The 20,243-nt window shown below is 39.8% G+C and overlaps 2 protein-coding genes across 3 annotated transcripts; one reads left to right on the top strand and one right to left on the bottom strand.

The window, feature by feature from the left end:
- The first annotated feature begins 8,573 nt into the window (after window positions 1-8,573).
- LOC104608180 ((RS)-norcoclaurine 6-O-methyltransferase-like) lies at window positions 8,574-10,280 on the top strand. 2 transcript variants are annotated; one of them, XM_010274082.2, is made up of 3 exons: window positions 8,580-9,479; window positions 9,559-9,904; window positions 10,016-10,280. In XM_010274082.2, exons 1-2 carry the CDS (start codon window positions 8,706-8,708, stop codon window positions 9,883-9,885), a joined length of 1,101 nt encoding a protein of 366 aa, XP_010272384.1. In that variant the 5' UTR covers window positions 8,580-8,705; the 3' UTR covers window positions 9,886-9,904; window positions 10,016-10,280. The 2 variants fall into 2 exon arrangements, with proteins under 2 accessions (XP_010272383.1, XP_010272384.1); XM_010274081.2 differs by having other exon boundaries at window positions 8,574-9,479; window positions 9,559-10,280.
- Window positions 10,281-14,463: 4,183 nt separating this feature from the next.
- Window positions 14,464-19,490, bottom strand: LOC104608179 (protein TPX2-like). Its single transcript, XM_010274080.3, has 22 exons — window positions 19,208-19,490; window positions 18,864-18,946; window positions 18,572-18,742; window positions 18,420-18,466; window positions 18,214-18,302; window positions 17,942-18,128; window positions 17,758-17,854; window positions 17,524-17,634; window positions 17,323-17,433; window positions 17,061-17,237; window positions 16,893-16,955; window positions 16,728-16,811; window positions 16,549-16,625; window positions 16,365-16,443; window positions 16,148-16,279; window positions 15,989-16,069; window positions 15,704-15,823; window positions 15,447-15,613; window positions 15,240-15,348; window positions 15,057-15,116; window positions 14,877-14,971; window positions 14,464-14,797 (listed from the first exon to the last, which is right to left on the bottom strand). Exons 1-22 carry the CDS (start codon window positions 19,353-19,355, stop codon window positions 14,677-14,679), a joined length of 2,409 nt encoding a protein of 802 aa, XP_010272382.1. The 5' UTR covers window positions 19,356-19,490; the 3' UTR covers window positions 14,464-14,676.
- Between the last annotated feature and the right edge of the window lie 753 nt (window positions 19,491-20,243).

Below are 20,243 nucleotides of genomic sequence, written 5' to 3'. Positions count from 1 at the left end.
TTAGGTCCAATCTGATACAAGCCGGAGTCCCATACTTTCCACGTGTTTCTCAAACACCTTCTGTGTCAGTGGCTTAGTCAATGGGTCTGCCACATTGTCCGCTGATGCTACTTTCTGAATTAGGACGTCCCCTCTACCAACGATCTCCCGCAGTACATGGTACTTTCTCTCGATGTGCTTTGACTTCGAGTGAGCCCGAGGCTCTTTAGCCTGGGCGATCGCTCCATTGTTGTCACACAACAACGGGATGGGTGATGTGCTGGTTGGGATCGCTCCCAATTCGTTTATGAACTTCTTCATCCACACGGCTTCCTTGGCAGCTTCACTTGCGGCAATGTACTCGGCTTCGGTTGTGGAGTCTGCAGTGGACCCCTGTTTGCTGCTTTTCCAGCAAATAGCACACGATCCTATCGTGAAAACATACCCAGATGTAGACTTTCTATCATCTGGATCCGACTGGAAATCAGCATCGGTATACCCTAAAACTTGCAGTGAACTACCATCGAATACTAGACAAAACTCTTTTGTCCTTCGAAGGTATTTGAGTATGTTCTTCACAGCAGTCCAATGCTCCTGCCCTGGGTTTGCCTGGAATCTGCTTACGACACTCACCGCCTGAGCTATGTCCGGGCGAGTGCACAGCATGGCATACATGATGCTCCCTACGGTTGAGGCATAGGGAACGTCTCTCATGCTCTCAATCTCCTCAGAAGTCTTGGGAGACATCTTCTTGGAGAGAGTGACTTCGTGCCTGAAAGGAACGTTTCCTTTCTTGGAGTTTTCCATGCTGTATCTTTTGACAATTTTGTCAATATAAGCAGCCTGGGATAATCCAATTATCCGCTTCGATCTATCTCTATAGAGTCGAAGACCCAGTATGTACGAAGCTTCTCCAAGATCTTTCATGGAGAACTGCTGTGATAGCCATACCTTGACCGAAGTCAACATTCCTACATCATTCCCAATGAGTAGGATATCGTCCACGTACAAGACCAAAAAGGTGATCTTATCCCCACTGGATTTCCTGTAAACACAGGGTTCATCCGGATTCTGCTCAAAGTCAAACGTTTTGACTGCAGAATCAAAACAGATGTTCCAACTCCTAGAAGCCTGCTTAAGTCCATATATGGATCTATTAAGTTTACATACCATGTGTTCCTGACCAGCAGCAATGAAGCCTTGCGGTTGCTGCATGTAGATATCTTCACTAAGATCTCCATTCAGGAACACGCTGCTACAGCTAGCAGGATCCTAATGGATTTAAGCATGGCCACGAGCGAAAAGGTTTCCTCATAGTCGATGCCTTCTTTCTGAGTATACCCTTTCGCCACCCAACGAGCTTTAAAGGTCTCAATCCTGCCATCGGGGCCCTTCTTCCTCTTGTAGATCCATTTGCAACCAATTGCTTTTACCCCGGAGGGCGGATCCACTAGAGTCCAGACTCCGTTGGTCTCCATTGAGTCCATCTCAGCTCTCATGGCCTCCACCCACTTCTGGGAGTCTATGTCTAACATAGCTTCCGCGTAAGTCACGGGATCCTCTTCACTAGTCAAGGCTTCCACCAGGTAACTATCCTGGTCATAGCCATATCGGACTGGTGGTGTAGATACCCGGGTGGTTCTTCTAGGTCGGTCATTACCTGGATTTTGTGGGACATCTCCCACTGCTCCTGAGCTCTCCTCATCAAGAACTATTTCCTGACGATGAGTGTCCAGGATGTAATCAGTTTCTAAGAACTGGGCGTTTCGACTGCAGAACACTTTCTGCTCACTTGGGTCATAGAATAGATAACCCTCTGAATCCTTTGGGTAGCCTATAAACAGGCAACGGCTGGTTTTAGATTCCAACTTGTCCGCACTTGTTCTTTTAACGTGTGCAGGACAACCCCAAATCTTCAAGTGTCTTACACTTGGCTTCCTTCCGGTCCAAAGCTCATATGGAGTTTTCGGAACTGATTTGGTTGGAACCCGATTCAGCACGTAGATAGCAGTTTCTAATGTGTATCCCCAAAAGGATGTGGGTAATTGTGAGCATACGAGAAGTGACCGGACCATGTCCAACAAGGTCCTATTCCTCCTCTTTGAAACACCGTTGAGTTGAGGTGTAGCAGGAGGAGCTAGTTGTGACACTATCCCATTGTCCCTCAAGTAGTCCCTGAATTCGTCAGAGAGATACTCGCCACCTCGATCTGATCGAAGGGCCTTAATTTCTCTCCCTAACTGTTTCTCGACTTCCTGCCTGAACTCTTTGAACTTTTCAAATGACTCAGACTTATGTCTCATTAGGTACACGTAACCATATCGTGAAAAATCATCTGTAAATGTGATGAAATACACGTGTTGATTCCGTGTCCTAACACTCAGGGGACCACATACATCAGTATGTATTAGGTCAAGTGTGCCTTCAGATCTTTCAGGCTTACCGTCAAATGGCCGCTTAGACATCTTACCCTGAAGGCAAGGTTCACAAGTGGGAAGATTTTCTACGGTTAGAAAATCCAAAGGACCATCCTTTACCAGCCTTGTGATTCGGTCTATCGATATGGCCAAGTCGGTAATGCCAGAGGCACGTGGGACTTACTGTATCACGATTCCTTTTCTTGGGATTTTCGACCGACGTAGTTTCGGTTAAGTTAGTTTCCAGAGAAGGATGTAGAACATAGAGACCGTTCTCTAGTTCTCCACATGCGATGAATTTATTATTCCGTTTAACAGTAATCATATTACTAAAATAAACAGTATATCCATCAGCACACAGTTTTGAAACAGAAATTAAATTTCTTCTCAAGTTCTGTACATAAAGACAATCTTTAAGCACAAGTATTCCTTCTTTAAAAACTAATTCTACGGTTCCTATGGCCGCAGCTGCAACACTTGCAGTCGTTCCCAAGAACAATGTCACTTCACCTTCACTTAACCTTCTGCTAATTTTGAACCCCTGCAGTGAGTTACACGCATGAGTGGAAGCCCCGGAGTCAACACACCAGGACACTAAAGTAACTAACATATTAGTTTCTATGACACAAGTTTCGATGTTACCTTTCTTAGATTCCAGGTAGGCAGGACAATTCCTCTTCCAGTGGCCGGTCTGCTTGTAGAAGTGACAGACATCAGATGCCTTGTTCTTCTTCTGCTTCTTAGGTTTGGCAGCCTTCTTCTGAGGCTTCTTTGCCTTTCTCTTTTTCTTGCCCGATTTGTTAGCTTCAGCAAGCATAACCACAGGCTCATCCTTCTTGAGTAAATCCTCGGCTCTCTGCAACATATTGCTGAGTTCCTGGACACTGACATTCAGCTTATTCATATTGTAGTTCATAGTGAACGCATTGAAGGAAGAGGGCAAAGAATTTAGGATGGCATCCACTTGTGTGCCAAGATCTAGCCCGGATCCAAGGGCTTCAAGTTCGTTAATGTATCCCATCATCCGAAGACAATGGTCATGAACTTTCTGCCCTTTGGTCATCTGCGCGGTCATGAACAATTTCAGGACCTTCTGTCGAGTAGAACGGTTCTGCTCTTCATACATTGTCCTTAGACTGTCCAATATGTCCTTGGCTAGTTCGATCTGATCGAACTGCCTCTGTATTGAGTTGTCTAATGAGGCAATGACAAAGCAGTGGGCTAGGGAGTTCTTATCCTCCCAATCTTGGTAGTCCCTCCTACGGGCCTCAGAAGCCCTATCACCCGGACGTTCCGGGGCAGGATTTTTCACCACCTTGTCTAACTTTTCGGAAGTTATGACCAGCATAAGATTTCTGTACCAGTTGGCATAGTTTGGGCCCTTAAGCTTGTTATCGTCTAGAAGCTTTGCAAATTGACCGTTTGCCATTTTCTGATAAAACGGCAAAATCATTAGTCCACAACCTTAGTTTGATTCATGTTACCTACATAGATATGGCTTTTAATCTATGTTCCATTCCCATTTGTTCATCTCTGAGATTTCCCTCCTTTCTCAGCGACGGAGATGACGAAATGTCTCTGGAAATGTGGGAAATCACATGGGGTGCGTGAAGCCAACTGTTTCAGCTGTATAACCCCACCACCTTTCTGTAACGGATCATATCCACTCATCAAATGAGTTTCCCTTTGGCCTCTGTCAAACAAGGTTCAGAGCCGTTTTCAGGTAAACCTTTCTGTCCAGTGAGTGCACACCCATCATATTCAGGTTACGCCAAGGTACCGTGAGAGAGTTCCCATTTTCTGGTGAAGCCTCTCCCACATCGGTCTATGACGCCCCTATCATCTTATGAAACACTCTAACAGATCCAACAGCAAATGGATAGCCCAATTTTACGGTGCGTTTCCTCATTACTAAAGGACCTATCATTGTGCTAATGACGGAAGGCCTTTAGAGAGTCCATATTTGCCGGAGGGAACAAAATTACGCCCTATTTTTAATTTGCCGGAGGGAACAAAATTACGCCCTATTTTTAATTTAGGTCAAACCAGAGTGGCTCCCACTGACTTTCATAAAGTCAGATTTCTGGTGGGCCTTAATCGGCTAGGGGTTCCGTACGCATCCCTTTTCAGGGTTGTGGGGCCCACCAAGCAAAGAGGGGATCATCCAATGACCTCTAGGGACACCATGGCAATGATGTGCATTCAGCCATGGTGTGCGCAAGAGCCACTAACGAGTCATCATGGGCCAAGTACTTATGGCCCATGGTCGCAGCACATCAAACATCCAAACATCACATGTAAAGGAGGAATTGATCTAATCAATTAACTACTGTAAAGCCCATTGAACAGCCCATTTAAAATCCAAGTCATTAACAATTAATGTCTACTAGGTGTATGGGCTGAATCGCGGATAGCAGTTCGGCCCATACAGCTCATCTCACAATAATGGGCTTTTGCAGTTTTAACCCTTTAAAACTGGGCTTTACAGGTGGGCCGAATTAATCCCTGTAATTGAACATCAGATTAGGAACAATAAGTGTGAGAGAATTGGATTGAAAACAGCCCCTTTCGAACCCCAGATTCGGTCCAAACAGTTTTGGTCCAATCTAGTCCGAAATGGTCCAAAACTGATTTTCAATTCAAGAATTAATTATTGAAAGATCTGAAATTAATAGTTTTGATTTCAAACAAACACAAAACAATTATGGACTGTTCGCACCACCTGCAAAACAGAGGTTAATCACTAGGGTTGCAGTTTCATAAACTGCAAATCGCAGAAAGCGATTTCTCCATCTGCAAACCTCCAACGCCGCCTTCTTCTTCCTTCTTCTTTAATCAAGAAAAATAAAAACAGAAATCCTATTTCTATTAATTTATTACATTCTTGATCAAATCCTACACATTCAGTCTAGGAAAAATAAAAAAATTTATTTACAGACCGAATTGTATAAAATAAATAAAAGAAAAAGGGTGCGCAGACCATCTGCGCTAAAACTGCACTGCGATCTCCAGGTTTGAACAGTCCATTAAATCAAAATAAATAAAGAACAATTCTAAATAAAATTTTGGATTTAAAAAAAAATTAATTTCAGATCAATCGCCCTTAACAAGAACCAGTTTCTTGAAAAAGAAAACAATCTGCGCAAATCTTGAAAGAACACCTTCTATCCATCTGCGCAGGGTCAGATCTGATTTTCTTTTGGTTCAAGATTCGAACCTATGGCTCTGATACCACTGAAAGAATGGTAGGATCCATCCAATGGACGCCATAAAGGTTGCGGAATGGGTGGGTGAATTTCAAAAATTTCCTACCTTCTCCCAACTGGGAATCATATTCCCTAAATTTAGAATATATTATTCAAGGATCCTACTTGAACCATAATCAAACCAGCTCTGTACAAAAAGGTAAATGGGAGGAATATACCTGATCCGGAGAAGCACTATCTCCCAAAGTTGGTGTTCACGCCCAAAGAACGCTCCAAGATCCGTTCCTGCTGAAGATGACACAGCTGTGGATGGAACAGAACCAGCAGGGTGCGTCCTACACACAGGATCCTTCACAAGAATCCTCTGGAAGAACTAAACACTGTAACCTTTTCAGTCTTTCTTGCAAGACTGATGTCAAGAACAGATTTCTTGACTTTCTTTTCTTGCAAAGATCCAATCTTGCAATGGCAGATGGCGGCGGCAGGAGGAGAGAACCAAAACAAAAAAAAAAAAAAAACTGAACTGCTTTTTCTCTTTTCTGGAGAGTATGAGATCTTATCTGAAAATCGCATAAGGTATCCCTTGTGTATCCAAAGGATGGTTCGAAATCTGATGTATTTTTTTTTCTCCTCTTTCCTTCTTGATTAAGAAACCTCCTAATCAGGAGTTATCCCAATTCAAATCAGTATCTGGATAGAGGATCATCTTAATCCTATCTGCAGATAAAGTTAGTTTACTCCTGATCTTATCAGGAGGTTACCAGATTCAAATCTGATTTGAATTTGGTCTCCCAGAGTGGATAAGGTTAAAAGCCCCATCCTTTTCACTAACATTAATCTCAGATTCGCCCCATCTTTTGGGTGATCATATCAGCCCAGTTCGAAATGGGCTTTTGGCCCATTAAGTATTCAGTGTTTAATTAGTTTCCAATCTGCTGCCCAGTTGGGCTTCTTTGTATGGCGTGGGACCCAAGCATTGATCTACACACCAGCCACATGGGTTCGGCCCAGCCTTTAAAACAAGGCCCAGCCGAATTCACTGAAAAGCTCAATGAACCCCTTGAGTCCATCGTATGGACCCTATGGGCCCAACACTTACATTAAGTGGTCCCTGGGCCAAGCCATCTTATAAAAACCCAGGGACTGTGGGCAGGTGCAAGATTAGCCCATCAGGTATTATCCTAAATGGTCTTACACTTAACCTCTCAGCCCTTAATGATCAAGCACTGCCCGACAAGAGAGGACCTCTCCCTCGGCTGCAAGAAACAGCGCCGCACCTCCCTCTCACATGGATCCCGGGAATTAAAACCATTTGCAAACATTTTTGAAACCGTACATATAATATAAGTATATTAATTTTGCAAAACAAAATTCCAACGATTGAAATCAACTGCCGGCAGTTTGGTTTCCATCAGAGAGAGTGCATTCCCGATCATTACCCTTTGTCCGACAAAGTGGCTGATTCTGTCACTATGACCACCCACTCAGATGAATTCTCAAACTGCCCCAACATACCCAGGTTTTGATCCCTGCTAAGGATCTCACTGATTGGCATATCAAAGGCGGCCTGATCCAGCACCTAGTGAAGTGTCATAGTCGAGTCTAGGGGTCAGGTGTAACTTTCCAGTTTTGCCCATCTATCTCCAAGGTCCAGGGCAAGACTGGAAATCTGGTCCGGTTCAAGGATTCAAGTAATCCCATACTGCATGTGCCTCGGGTCTTACCCTGATGGCTGAGACAGGCCATCCCAACACTTGGTGGCACACCAGCATCAGCCTTGGCAGGATAAATCTCCCCAGACTTATCCAACGGCTATGAACATTTAAAACTAACATGAATCTCTATAAATGTCCAGTTTTAGGGTTTTACACAGAATTAAACCAAACAACATGAATCAAAACATGCACTTTATTTATTTCCACTAAATAACAAGTACATCAAATCAGATTGAAGCTAAGGGCATACATAAACTGTCTAACAAAACCCATGTGGCTGATGTGTAGATCAATGATAGGGTTCCACACCATACAAAGAGAACCAAACTAACTAGCATTAAAAAATGAAGTGAGCCTGAAAGCTTAATGGTCCTGAAGCCCATTTCAAAATATGTTAATTGGATTAATTAAATATGGGCGAATCTGGGTTTGGATCAGCAGATAAGGATAAGAGGATAACTCTTAACTATTCCTAAAGATTTGGATCAAGGAACTCCTAATTTGATTAGGAATAGTTAATCTTTATCTACGGATAAGATAAGGGTCTTTATCACTTAAAGAGTTCAGATCCAAATAAAGATTTTGATTAGGAAACTCCTAATCAAATTAGAAGGTTGTCTTTTTAAGGCAATAAATAGAGAGCATGATGAACCTAAAAAAGGCACACAACACAGAGAGAAGGCGACTTAGTTAGACTGGTCTTGCCTTTAATTCTTTTTATTCTTGCTCTTGCCGCCCTATCCTGTTCGATCTCCAATTCTTGGATCTGATCAAGATTTGATCTTGATATTGTTTCTTGTTAGAAGAAACAATTTTGAAGTTGTGCTCACTATCTCATTCGATTCTTATTGAAGAATCACAAGTTCTTAGTGAAAAACTACCTATTGATCCTGCCTCATCTAAGTTGTGTCATTTTAAGTAGAGGGAAGATTTAGTACACTTTTTGGGCGTGAAAACCTATGTTGGGAGGAGCATTCTTGCATGGATTCCGTATCAAGTATATCCCTCCCTATTCTTGGTTTTAGATTTGGCCCAATTTAATTATAAGAACGAATACTGAAAATATAGTTTTCTAAATTGGGAATAGGATTCCCGGATGACAATAAATAATTTTTTTTGAAATTTCGCCCAACCTTCATATAACGTTGGACCATCCATATGATACGTTCAAGTTTGTATTTGGTAAAGTCGGCTATAATTAACTCTAGCGACGAACTAGCATTAATTAAAAAACAAAGCCACAGCCGTTGTGCCACATGGAAAGCGTGGGCTTAGACAAAATGGTATCTCATGCCCACGTGCAAGCTAAGCTATGCAAAAATTTAAAATTGGCCAATAATAAGTATAACGAGAGAGCTAAGTGAAATTCAGGCGGCCGGCCGGAAGACATGGGGCAAGGCGACGAGATGGAATTGGAGGCTCAGGCTCAGATATGGAAATACATCTTCTCCTTTGTTGATTCCTTTACTCTGAGGTCTGCAGTTGAACTAGGAATCCCAGACATCATACATAGTCAGGGGCGTCCCATCACACTATCACAGCTCTCTGCATGTCTCCCGATCGATTATGCCAACCCAGATCGCTTGAATCGCTTAATGCGATATCTGGTGAGCATAGGAATCTTCAGTCGAGAACATGGTAGCGCTGATGATGAAGATGATCAAGAAGACAAGTTTGGACTAACTTGTCTATCAAAACTTCTAGTACGAAAGCTGGAGAACAATATGGTTCCATTCTCCATGTTGGACTTCAAGGTGTTAATGGAGCCATGGTATCACTTGACATGGAGCTTGGATGGCAGAGCAAGCGGCGTTACAGCATTTGAGAGAGTTTATGGGACAAAATTTTGGGATTATGCAGGGCAGGATCTGGAGTTTGGTGAGAAGCTGAATGAGGCCATGGCTTGTGATACAAGCTCAACGATGCCTACACTACTCCAACAATTCAATCAAGTGTTTGCAGACATGAGTTCAGTCGTAGATGTTGGTGGGGGGACTGGCACGGCTGCTATGGCCATAGCCAAGTCCTTTCCAAATGTGAAGTGCACCGTCTTTGACCATCCACATGTGGTAGTGGACGATCAATCAGACTCTGGTGGTGTGGCCAAGGTCTCCGGCGACATGTTCAACTTCATCCCTCGTGCAGATAATCTTCTATTAAAGGTTGGCGCGTGATTCTCTGTCTGTCTGTGCTGTCTCTATATTAATAATTATAATATCCTCTTTAATTTGTTGGTTGCAGTGGATCCTGCATAACTATGGAGACGAAGACTGTCTGGTTATCCTCAAACGGTGCAAGGAAGCACTGCCAGAAAGGGGAGGAGGAAAGGTTGTAATCGTTGAAACTGTGATGGAGGGTGATCACAATGATGAAACTGCAGCGGAGATCCATGATGATGAATTTACACCTTGTAGACTTATCATGGACATGGAAATGATGTTGCTGTTCGGGGGTAAAGAGAGGACTGCCAAAGAATGGCAGAGTCTGGTTGAACGAGCTGGGTTTAGGCGCTGCACAATGGAACGAATCAACTCATCTATGCACTCTCTAATTCAGGCCTATCCTTGACCTATTGACACTTGTTTATGTATGTAATCCATCATAATTAAATTTACTGAATGCTTTAGTTTAGAGGCTACATGCGGCAGCTGGACCATGGTGTTTACGTATCAGTTGTTTCCTTTGAAATGCAATGCAGGCCGCTGCCCCGGTTTATCCTCGAACAAGGCCATTACATTTACATGCATGGATGGCTCACCAACAATCCATGGACATCATTCTCTTTCACTTGATTACTGCCGTTACATCCGTTTGACAACTATATTAACTGCTCTCGATCAGTTGTTGTTGTTTAATTTTTAGTTTTTTTTCTTCTTCTTCGTTTTTTCCTTTCTTGTTTTTTAAGATAGTCATTCTGTGTCTCGGAACTATTAGAAAGTAAATCTTTTACCAGGTCTATTTGCTCATGAAATTGAAGTAATTACACATTAAGGTTTTGTTTGGATAAGTTCAAGATTTGTGCTTTTAAACCCCAAATTAAAGTACAAAACCCCACACTTGTATAAATAAACAGTGTCCTCGTTAGGTCAAAGACTATGTATTTGCGCACTGCATGACCAAGGCTTAAAGTATATGTGGGAATTGGAAACTTGATTTTAAGAGATCGTATCCGGATATACCTTGAATATTTATGTTTATCAGAGAAAAATCAAGATATACAAGATACTTCAAGTTGCCTCATCATGATATGCTGAATTCTTCTAATCTTTTTTTTTTCATAAATTTCTTTTCTATTGTTTTATGTGTTCATTAAGGTCACCTTTAGGGTCTTTGAAGAGAAATCTTTTTACTGATAGATATATGTACCCATCAGTAAAATTCCGGATTCCGACCATCAGCAAAAGTTTCTGTCGGTATATGTACCATTTTTGTAGGTAATATGCTTTCATTACTCACCAATACGGGGAGATACGGTGGAGAAATTAAGAAACACCCCATCATTGCTTACCATTCCCCATATCGGTTAAATATATTCAAAGATACAATACAATGCATTCCGTATTGGTTGTATTGTGTTGAAAATTTAAACCGTTCAATCCCAAATTCAGTGGTCAAGATGGCTTTTTATCTACCATAAGTCTGACAGCATTGGTACTGGATGCTTTTGTATCTGCACCACCATTTCTATGAACCATAAGCATATTACATCACTTTAACTTTGTTATTCCATTCAACCAAACAACCACCACCACCATATTGAAATTATCTTGATATGAAAATATGGTTATTAATGTAATATCAGATTGCTTGCTTCCTTGGATATGGAAGGGGTTGTCAAAATTGTACAAGGGTCCTTGCATGAGGTACCCCTAGCCTCAATTGTTTGAGTTCCTTCTCTTCTCACCTGTACAAAACACACACACACACTCTCTCTGATCAACCATTATGCAACTACAATTTTGGATGTGCTCATACAGAAGTTCCAGATTTCAGGTCCATGATCTCCTTGATCTGTAAAGCAACTTAAACTGTATTTTTCTATATATACATTAATTTAGTTGTATACAAACGTGCAGACAAATACATTTGGATATACATAAGAATGACAACAGGTAGGGTACCCGTGAAAATTGCCTTTCTTATTCCCGAACCCGTTTAGGTACCCTTGATCCTAAACCCATCCCAAACTTGTTTACCTTTTCCTCCCAATTTTTCAAATCCATTTAACCCATCCTGACCGGTCCCACCCGTGAAAATTGCCTTTCCTTATTGTTATCATTTTTTCAAATTTTAAAACCAAATTTAGTTACCTTAACTAATACCCATAATCAAACCAATTCTGAATTCTTTTGTCTCTATAATCTCAATTATCTATTTAAGAGACTTGTTTTGATGACTAATTTCTTAAGAGAATGTACTTTTTCTACTACAAATAACACCTTTATTTATTAAACTTTGTTCGTTTTAAATCTTGTAACCTTTTAATGAGATTTATAGTATTAGTTTGTTAAGCTATACATATATGTGTATATCAATGTTTCCTTGGGACATTCTGATGGGTTATACATCCCACTTTTATGGTGAAATTACACTTCACGTAAAGTCATAAACTATTAAAATACATTTTTCTTATGTATATATAGAGTTATTACAGCTGTAGATTATATAAAATTCATAAAGATAGATAGATAAACGGGTATCAGCGTTAAGTATAATTGATTTGGGTACTGAGTACCATAAGGTTAAAACCCAAACCCTATAGGGTTTTAATATAACATCCCAAACCCTATAGGATTTTGATAAACACATTCAACAAAACAGATCAAATACCCTAAAATTCCCATAAAATTGCCATCCCTAGACATACATCTTCATGCATACAAACGTGTTCAACCAATGTAGTGTGCATAAATGTTTATAAGTTCTTTTCCCTTGCTCTTCACAGTATGTTCAGGTGTGGTGAGTATGTTTGAAAACATGCAATAAAGAATAGCCCCTATTGTTATAGAAGTTTTTCTAAAATGGAAATCAGATACAAAACATTAGGTGCCGTGTGTATCACTAACTACTACTACATAGGGCAGAGGAGAAAATCCTACTCAAGAATTACAAAAAAAGTAGATGACTGAAGACTAAAAAAAAGCATCTTCAAGTTGATTATATGTAAGCTTATACATAAATAATTCAGAAACTTTTGGTTGCTTGTAAAGTATGAATTTCTTAAATATTACTTCTGATATTTTTTATAATTCTTCTTAAGTTTCTTCTCCTTTCTTCCTCTTGGAAAAGATGGTTTATTATGGTTGTGTTTCTTGATGCTTATAATCGATGCCTATTATTTCCATGTAAATTTGAACCATTTGTATTAATTGTTTTGCATTGCTCCCTTTTGTACAAATTAAGTGGTTCATTTTGTTTGTTTTCTTATTAATTCTATTCTTAAGCATAAATTAATGGCACCAAAAAATTGTTTAGTCTTATTATTCTACATAGAAGCAATCCCAAGAAAGGAGGAAGGGTCATGCTTCGATTAATAATTGTGCATTGAGGGGAGTTGTCAAAACTGAGAAGTTCATATACGTGCATAAGACTTACACACAAGAGTTGGACACTACTTTTAACCCAAAAGCTTAAGCCATTAGGCTGTCCCCTTACACCTCTCATTTCTTTCCAATATAGGACTCTACATTCCACACACTCACATATGCATCCCTTGAATAGAATCTATGATCATAAAGCTTGGAATACACCAATCAAGAGCCCTTTGCTGACCATAGGGGAGCCAACTATAGGGATCCCATTCCCATGGATGGCACCATCATGGGAGACTACTTGACCATGGGGAAGCCAACAAAGCCATGGGAATCACTAGTGCATCTGTCAACATTTGAGCCCAACCAAACTTTTGGCTAGTTCTGATACCATTGTTGTGCATTAAGGGGAGTTGCCAAAGCTCATATACCATTGTTTGTAGGAAATACACGCAAGAGCTAAACCCCACCAAACTTTTGGCTAGTTCTGATACCATTGTTGTGCATTAAGGGGAGTTGCCAAAGCTCATATACCATTGTTTGTAGGAAATACACGCAAGAGCTAAACCCCACCTCCTTTAACCTAAAAGTTTAAGCCACTAGGTTGTGAGTCGATTCTTGTATATAAGCAAGTCCCTTAAACCTCTTATTTCTTTCCAATGTGGGGGACTCTCATTCCATACACTCACGTGCATCCCAACAATAGTAAACATGCCTAAACATGTTTACCCAATAAATATTGCAAAATATGGAATCATAGCTGACTTCCCCAAAGCAATCGAGTTAATGCATTTATAAATAAAGATAAAGAGAAGTTGCACTTGATTTTATAATATAGATGATTCCCATGAAAGGTCATGGGCCACGTTATGTTACTAAGCTTCTCTACGGGAAGTATGGTCAAAACTAGTAGTAGGATTCTTGAAATACTAGTCATTGTAAGTATGGGAGAGCCTCTTAGAAAAGAGTCCTTCACCAAAAGCTGCAAAATTGGTGGTTTGTTGTTGATGCTATTCAACTTTCAACATCCACTGGGTTCTTAATATGGTCTGTTTTGATTGATAGGTATTGAATTGTGCCTTGATTTCTTTGTCGTGGCCCATTCCATGTTCCAACCTGCATTGATATGGGGCTGCTAGGCCCAATATGGACCTGATCCTTGAGATAACAAAAATGAAGAGCCAGCACCCAGGGGTTAAGAAAGTGTAAATCCTGCTCCACTCTTGTTTTGGATTTTATTTTTGATTACACTACAAAATAAAATGAAGAGCCACTCTCATGGGAGTGCAAATGGGCTGAATGTAAATTCTGGTTTACTATTGCTTTCTACAACGTGTCACACAGGGAGGAGGAGAGGCATTGTAGAGAGCCCCAACAGCACAGGTGCTGTCAAAAACATAAACTTGCCACATCATCATTTATGTAAAAAAAAAATGTTTGGCAGTGTCCATTTAAAAAAAAAAATGGGAATGCAATATGCCTAGAATAATTTCAGGCAGTGGGGCCTGATGATTTAGGCTTATTGCAGTGCACAGACATCCTACATTTTTGCGGTGGTTATTGAGAAACATGTACCAATTGAGCTTAAGACCAAAAAAGAAGTAGCCACTACTGATTCAAGCATTATTGGTAGTTCTTTGGCGTTGAGGAAGCACTGACACATCTCGATGGAGATCCAAGACAAATCATGCAGACAAAGTCATGATGGTGGACTCATGGCCTTCTGATGATCTTTCTTTAATTGGTATAAATAATCTGAATAAATCAAAAAAATTAAACGATTATGTTCAAGAATTCTTGAACACGTTACAAAGTCCATGAGCCTCAATCATCTCATATTCGCAGCAGCACTGGACATTGCAGTAGCAACACAGACCAGTTGCCTTCTTTCCTTTCTCTGGAGTACACGCAACTTAGGAGATTTTGGCTTTGTTGTTTCTTTGCATGATCTGTGTGCAAAACACAAATCAATTAGCAATGAAGAAAATTTAGACAATAAACATGGTTGTTGTTAAAAAGATCGCTTACTTTTGTGGATGGAAGGGATTATCAAAATTTGGCAGCGGTATTGCATGGGGTACCATGGTCCTCCTCAATTGCTTGAGTGCCTTCTCTTCTTCCATCTGTAAAACACATACATCATCATCATCATCATCACAATAATAATAATAATAATAATAATAATATGAGAATTACAGTTGCTATTACCATTTTAGCAGATTCATACTCCTCCCTGTACCTCTTGTACATCATTTCTTTCTCCTTGATCTGCAAATATTGGCAAACTTATGATTCAATTGTTCAGATATGTCCAATTTCTTAAGTATATGTATTTTTTTTCTACATGTTGACGGTTTACCCAAGTAAAGACAAGGAGCTTTTTTCTATTACCTTCTTGTCAAATTCTTCTCTACCAACAGCCCTATGATCAACATGGAGTGCAAACCCCTGCACCTGTGTGAGGGGTTTCCGCACCTTCTCAGGAAGTGGAAGTGGATCACTGCATATTCATCCATGAGACAAGTTACAAATCTACTTTCTTTGGTAAAAGTACTTGTAGGAGAATTTATATAAGACTGAAACTCATTCAAATCTTACTCTTTCATGATTGGTTGTGCCTTGAAAATCCTCATCTGAGCTTCTTCTTTCTCCTTCATCTGTTTTTCTTCCATCTCTCTTTGTAATTCCTCCTCATGCCTTGCAAGACTTTCTAATTGGAAAGGTTCTGGCTTAGTGCATGGTTTTGGCTCAGGCTTTGGTGGTATCTGGCATAAGAAACAATTATGTTGCGTAATCTTAAGCTAAAAAAATGTGAAGAAAGGAAGACAACAAGGAAAGCAAATATATTTTGTTACCACTGGATAGTCAGTAGTGTAAGGGTATGGCATAGCCTTTGGGATTCTAGCCTTCTCCTCTTCCCACTGTTTCTCTAAAAGTTCCTGTTTAAACTCCCTCTCCTTATCTGCTCCACGTTCCTATTAAATGGAAAATAGAACATAAAGAAGTAAATCATCAAGTCTGCAGTAAGATTGTCTGTAGGAGGGAGCTGTAATGTAACATAAAAAAGAGTAAATCATCTAGTCTGCAGTAAAATTGTCTGTGGGGAGGAGGTGTAAGGTAGGTGAAGATGGATGATTTACCTCTGTGTGGAGATGGAATGGATTTGGTGTGGTCAGTTTTGGAATTTGATTTTCATGGCTAGGTTCTGAATTCAAAGAAAGCTGTAAAACATAAATAACAGGTCAGTAACCGTACAATGAGGAAAAAAAGAAACATCTTTCTGTATTGGAAGCACCTACCTTGTTAAAGAGATCAATGACTGCAGATGCTGGTGGTATCCGTTCATCAGTTGCAAAATGGAACTCCTGAGGTTTCGTTACATTGCGCTTTGGATTGCAGAATATGCCTAAATCTCCTTTGCTTTCAAATATCTGAAGAAACATTATTTCGAGTGTTCATTGGGCACAATCAACCATGGATATAGTATTCTAAACAAAATGCCATTACAAGTGTTACCTTTTTATTAAATGGTCTTGCCTTGAACTTTGGCATCTTTTCAAGTTCTTCTTTCTCTAATTCTTGGGAACTCTTAACCCTGTGACAGTAATGCTCTCCAATCAGTGATACAGATTCTTTTCTGATCAAAAGATATCAAAAATATTGGGAAAGAAGAAACGGATACTCAAAAATCAGAACTTACTTTGGTGGCCTAGCTCGTAACGATGTCTCAAGATGAGGAGTCCTAGGTAAAGTGAGTTTATGGGGTCTGTCCAGATTCTGTAAAACAAGGTTACTATTAATTTCCCAATATAAACATGCTAGAGCACCATGGTTACAAAAACAAAATGAGTTTAACAAAATAAGAATTCTTTTCTTAACCTGACAAGAAGATTCAGTTGAGGATACAACTGTTGATGTTTCAGCATGCTGGTTTGCTCTCTCCATTGTCTTCAAATGAAACTCCTGATAAATTTTCAAGTGTTAGTGTAATTAACATTAGTGTTTTTGTTCTAATCATCCTCCTATATTTCAAAATCTAGTTACCTGAAACTCTGGTAGTTGAGGGGTGCTTCTTGGCAATGCAGGCAGAGTTGGTGCTTGCAGGATCTAAACAAAGAGTATATGTAAATGAATATTCAACCAATTAGAGAGCATAAATCTGAATATATAAATAAAAATAATACAATCAAGAATTATGAGCAAGAAGCTGACTTTTTTGTTTACAGGCCGGGCCTTAAACTTTGGAATGTTTGCCATCATTTCTTCCTCGAGCTCTTCTGTACTCTTCACCCTTGTTGGACGAATCCGATTGGCTGTTTCGAATTCTGGTTCCTTGGGCCTTGTCAAAGTCAGTTTTGGCTTTCTTTGAATGATAGAACCAGCATCGTCCTATAATATAACATCCGCAAAATTTAGCTAAACATTGTATGATCCAATATAAAGGAAAATTAAAAGAGAAGAGGAATCCTGTTACATGGGATATGCTGCTGCTACGTGGAATCTCCATAACTCTTGTGTTAGACTGGAATTTCTTCATCATTTCTGCCATTGAAACAAAAGGGGTAGCCACTTCTCGAACATAGATCTAAACAAATATAAGAACAAGTTAGTTGAGTCAGTAAACAATAGACGATTTTGACTTTACAATCTAAGACAACTTGATTATAATGCAGACCTTTCTGTCCCCTTTACAAGTTTTAGTCGTTGAGGAGCGTAAGTTACTATCTCCACCAATTAAAGTTGCTCTTGACTTGTGAGGGAGATTCTGGGGTTTGATACTAAGAATCTGAATTTTAAATAATAAATCAGTTACCTTTAAGAATACTCCTTGACAATTCGTCCATAGAAATTGCAGATTAAGAAACAAAATAGAAAAAAAAAAGAAGATGAGAACAGTTGCAACAATAACCTGTCTAGATCTTCCACCTTCTAGCCTCTGTTTCTTAATTGCTTGGTTTTCTTGGGCGAAATCTGGTGCTGAAGCAGTGCTCTTGGCCTTTGTGACACTGCAAATTCGGAATGAGTGGTAGAATTAGATAGATAGTGGTTAAGAAATTGGAAATAACCACCACAAGGCAATATAGAATACCAACCTTCTAGAACTAGCTGGTTTTACATTTTTAGCGTGTGGTAACTGGGATTGATCTTTATGTTTTAGGGCAGATGGATTTCTAACTAAGCTAGCTATCTTTTTGGCTGTCAAATTCTTCTTTGAATTCGCGGTCAGTGGTTCTGCTTTCTTACATATTGTCTGTGGTTTGGGAGTACAGGCTTCTGAACCTGTTGAAAAACTCAAGAAATTAAAATTGTGATCCCATTAAAAATTCTGGGAGAAATGTAATTGCTCAAAAAAATTATGAATTACCTTGGATGACAGAGGCCACAGAGGAAGTAGTCTCATTGGCACAGTCTTTTGTGGTCTCCTTACTTGTAGACTTAGTTCCAGTCAGAATACTGAAATCAACAGCAAGCCAGAACCAGAGTAAGAGATACGAATTAAATTAACAATTCAATTCCTCTATTCTAAGTAGTTTCAGGATAAATATAATTTGGCAATAACAGAGAACAAACCCTCCACTATTCTGAGTGCTGCTTACACCATTCTTGTCTTCACTAATCTGCTCAGCAAGAGGAATCAAATCAAGTGAAAGATGTTAGAGGAGTTGAAGAACTAGAAAGCAATTGAAGTCTGTGTGCATTGCTTCCGTTATTAATCTGAGTACCTGTTCAATGTGGCATGTTTTACTTTCTTCCTCAAGCTGATGGGTCTCGTCTTTTCCTTTTGCAGTTGGCTCAGTGATGAACTCGGTATTGTTTGCTTCCTTGGCTGGTACCGAAGTTGTATCTTCAGTGGGAGTGGAGGTAGTTGTAGTGTCTGATGATGGTCCCGAAACCTAAACCAGCATACAAAAGAGTGATCAGTTGTTCCTTCACTCATCCCTATCGGTAAAAAGTGATCAGAAACTTTAAGAATCTTCAAGGATTTAGTTTCAATGTAGAGGAGGAAGATTTTACCTTCTGAGAATTGTCTTCATTACTAAGATCACAGAGGGTTTCAATTTGAATGGATCTACCCGTTTTGATTCTTGGCATGAAAGCTGCATTAATTAATCCAGAAAGATTAAAACCTACCAGGAGGAACTGAAATTGCAAATAAGACTATGAAAGATCACATTCTCCGGTTGAATTTCGTTTTCATGCTTGGAACAAGGTCGGCGGGGGATAACATGAAGAAAATTCATTCACTTCTTCCTTAAGAAATATAGAAATATTTCTCCAAGCATCCATTCTTGTCAAAAAGGCTCATGACTCCCTTCTCAGCAGAAACTAAGAAAGTTGAACAAGAAAAGAAAACATACGCGAGGGGGCATAGCTTAGCGCGGTCTCAAACCAAAGCTCTGCATTTCGCATCTCCTCTTCAGATTCGCCGTTAATAAAATCATAGAAACGAGGCGCAGAGAACTCGTAGGTCTCGTCTATCATGGCGTTCAGGTCTTCTACTGCCATTGATGGATCGAGTGCAGAGTAAGTTTTGATGGATGAAGGATTTCGCGGAGAGGGAGCGGAAACAGGAACGGAGCGGGAAGAGGAAAAACGGTCAGCTTCTTGGAAGTTTCTATTTCGGAGGTTGAAGAGACGAAAGTATCAAACGTTACAATGCCAACGGTCAAATATTTGAAAAGGGGGCCAACCCACACAAACGGCGTTAAGGAGGAAGGCGTCAAAGCGACTCTGCTTAGAGGTCTGTCTTTATAACGGCTATATCTGACGGTCCGAACGCTCCCCGAATATTTCATTCGTGTAAATAGACGAAAAGGCCCTCTAATAAACTGGTTGCCTTGTCATTCGTTATATTGAATCATTATGAAAATGGCTTAAAAATTTAGCTGCTTGATGTATAGATTTTTTGGTTGACTGTTGACCAAACTTTAGAAACACAAGGATATATTTAGAAATTAATATATATATATATATATATATATATATATATATCCATTAAAACTTTGGTAAATCTGAAAAAATATATTATTTGAAAGTTGAAATAAATAAGGCTCTGTTTGGACAAGCTTTTATTTTGAGCTTTGGGTTGTGAAAAACTAAAATTGGGCAAAATAATGTATGTGTTTGGTTCCGTTTATGTTTATTGAATAAACGTTTGTAGTTTATTTGCTGATAAAACTATGAAATGCAATAATTGCAACTGTTTATGACAACTAGGCGTTACACCATCGTAATAGTAAATAAACGTCTGGTCATTTGTGGAAGCTTTAAAAAATAACTTTCACAAACGGCTGACATGCACAAAATCCAAAATTCACTTTTTACATTTTCGATGCATGCAAAAGAGCAAGAGAGAGAAAATGCTGAGATGGTGCCTATGTGGCACCGCCAATA

The sequence above is a fragment of the Nelumbo nucifera genome, chromosome 1 (assembly GCF_055504915.1).
Source record: "Nelumbo nucifera cultivar China Antique chromosome 1, China Antique-T2T, whole genome shotgun sequence".
Classification (NCBI taxonomy): domain Eukaryota; kingdom Viridiplantae; phylum Streptophyta; class Magnoliopsida; order Proteales; family Nelumbonaceae; genus Nelumbo; species Nelumbo nucifera.
The sequence above is the reverse complement of the archived record's forward strand: the minus strand, read 5'-3'. Positions and strand labels throughout refer to the sequence as shown.

Coding starts and splice junctions, on each gene's coding strand:
- LOC104608180 (XM_010274081.2), top strand. CDS start 8,706: ATGGGGCAAGGCGACGAGATGGAATTGGAGGCTCAGGCTCAGATATGG. Junction 9,480..9,558: donor CAGATAATCTTCTATTAAAG/GTTGGCGCGTGA, acceptor TGTTGGTTGCAG/TGGATCCTGCATAACTATGG.
- LOC104608179 (XM_010274080.3), bottom strand. CDS start 19,355: ATGGCAGTAGAAGACCTGAACGCCATGATAGACGAGACCTACGAGTTC. Junction 17,855..17,941: donor AAACCAGCTAGTTCTAGAAG/GTTGGTATTCTA, acceptor CCGAATTTGCAG/TGTCACAAAGGCCAAGAGCA. Junction 15,824..15,988: donor CATTCCATCTCCACACAGAG/GTAAATCATCCA, acceptor TCCATTTAATAG/GAACGTGGAGCAGATAAGGA.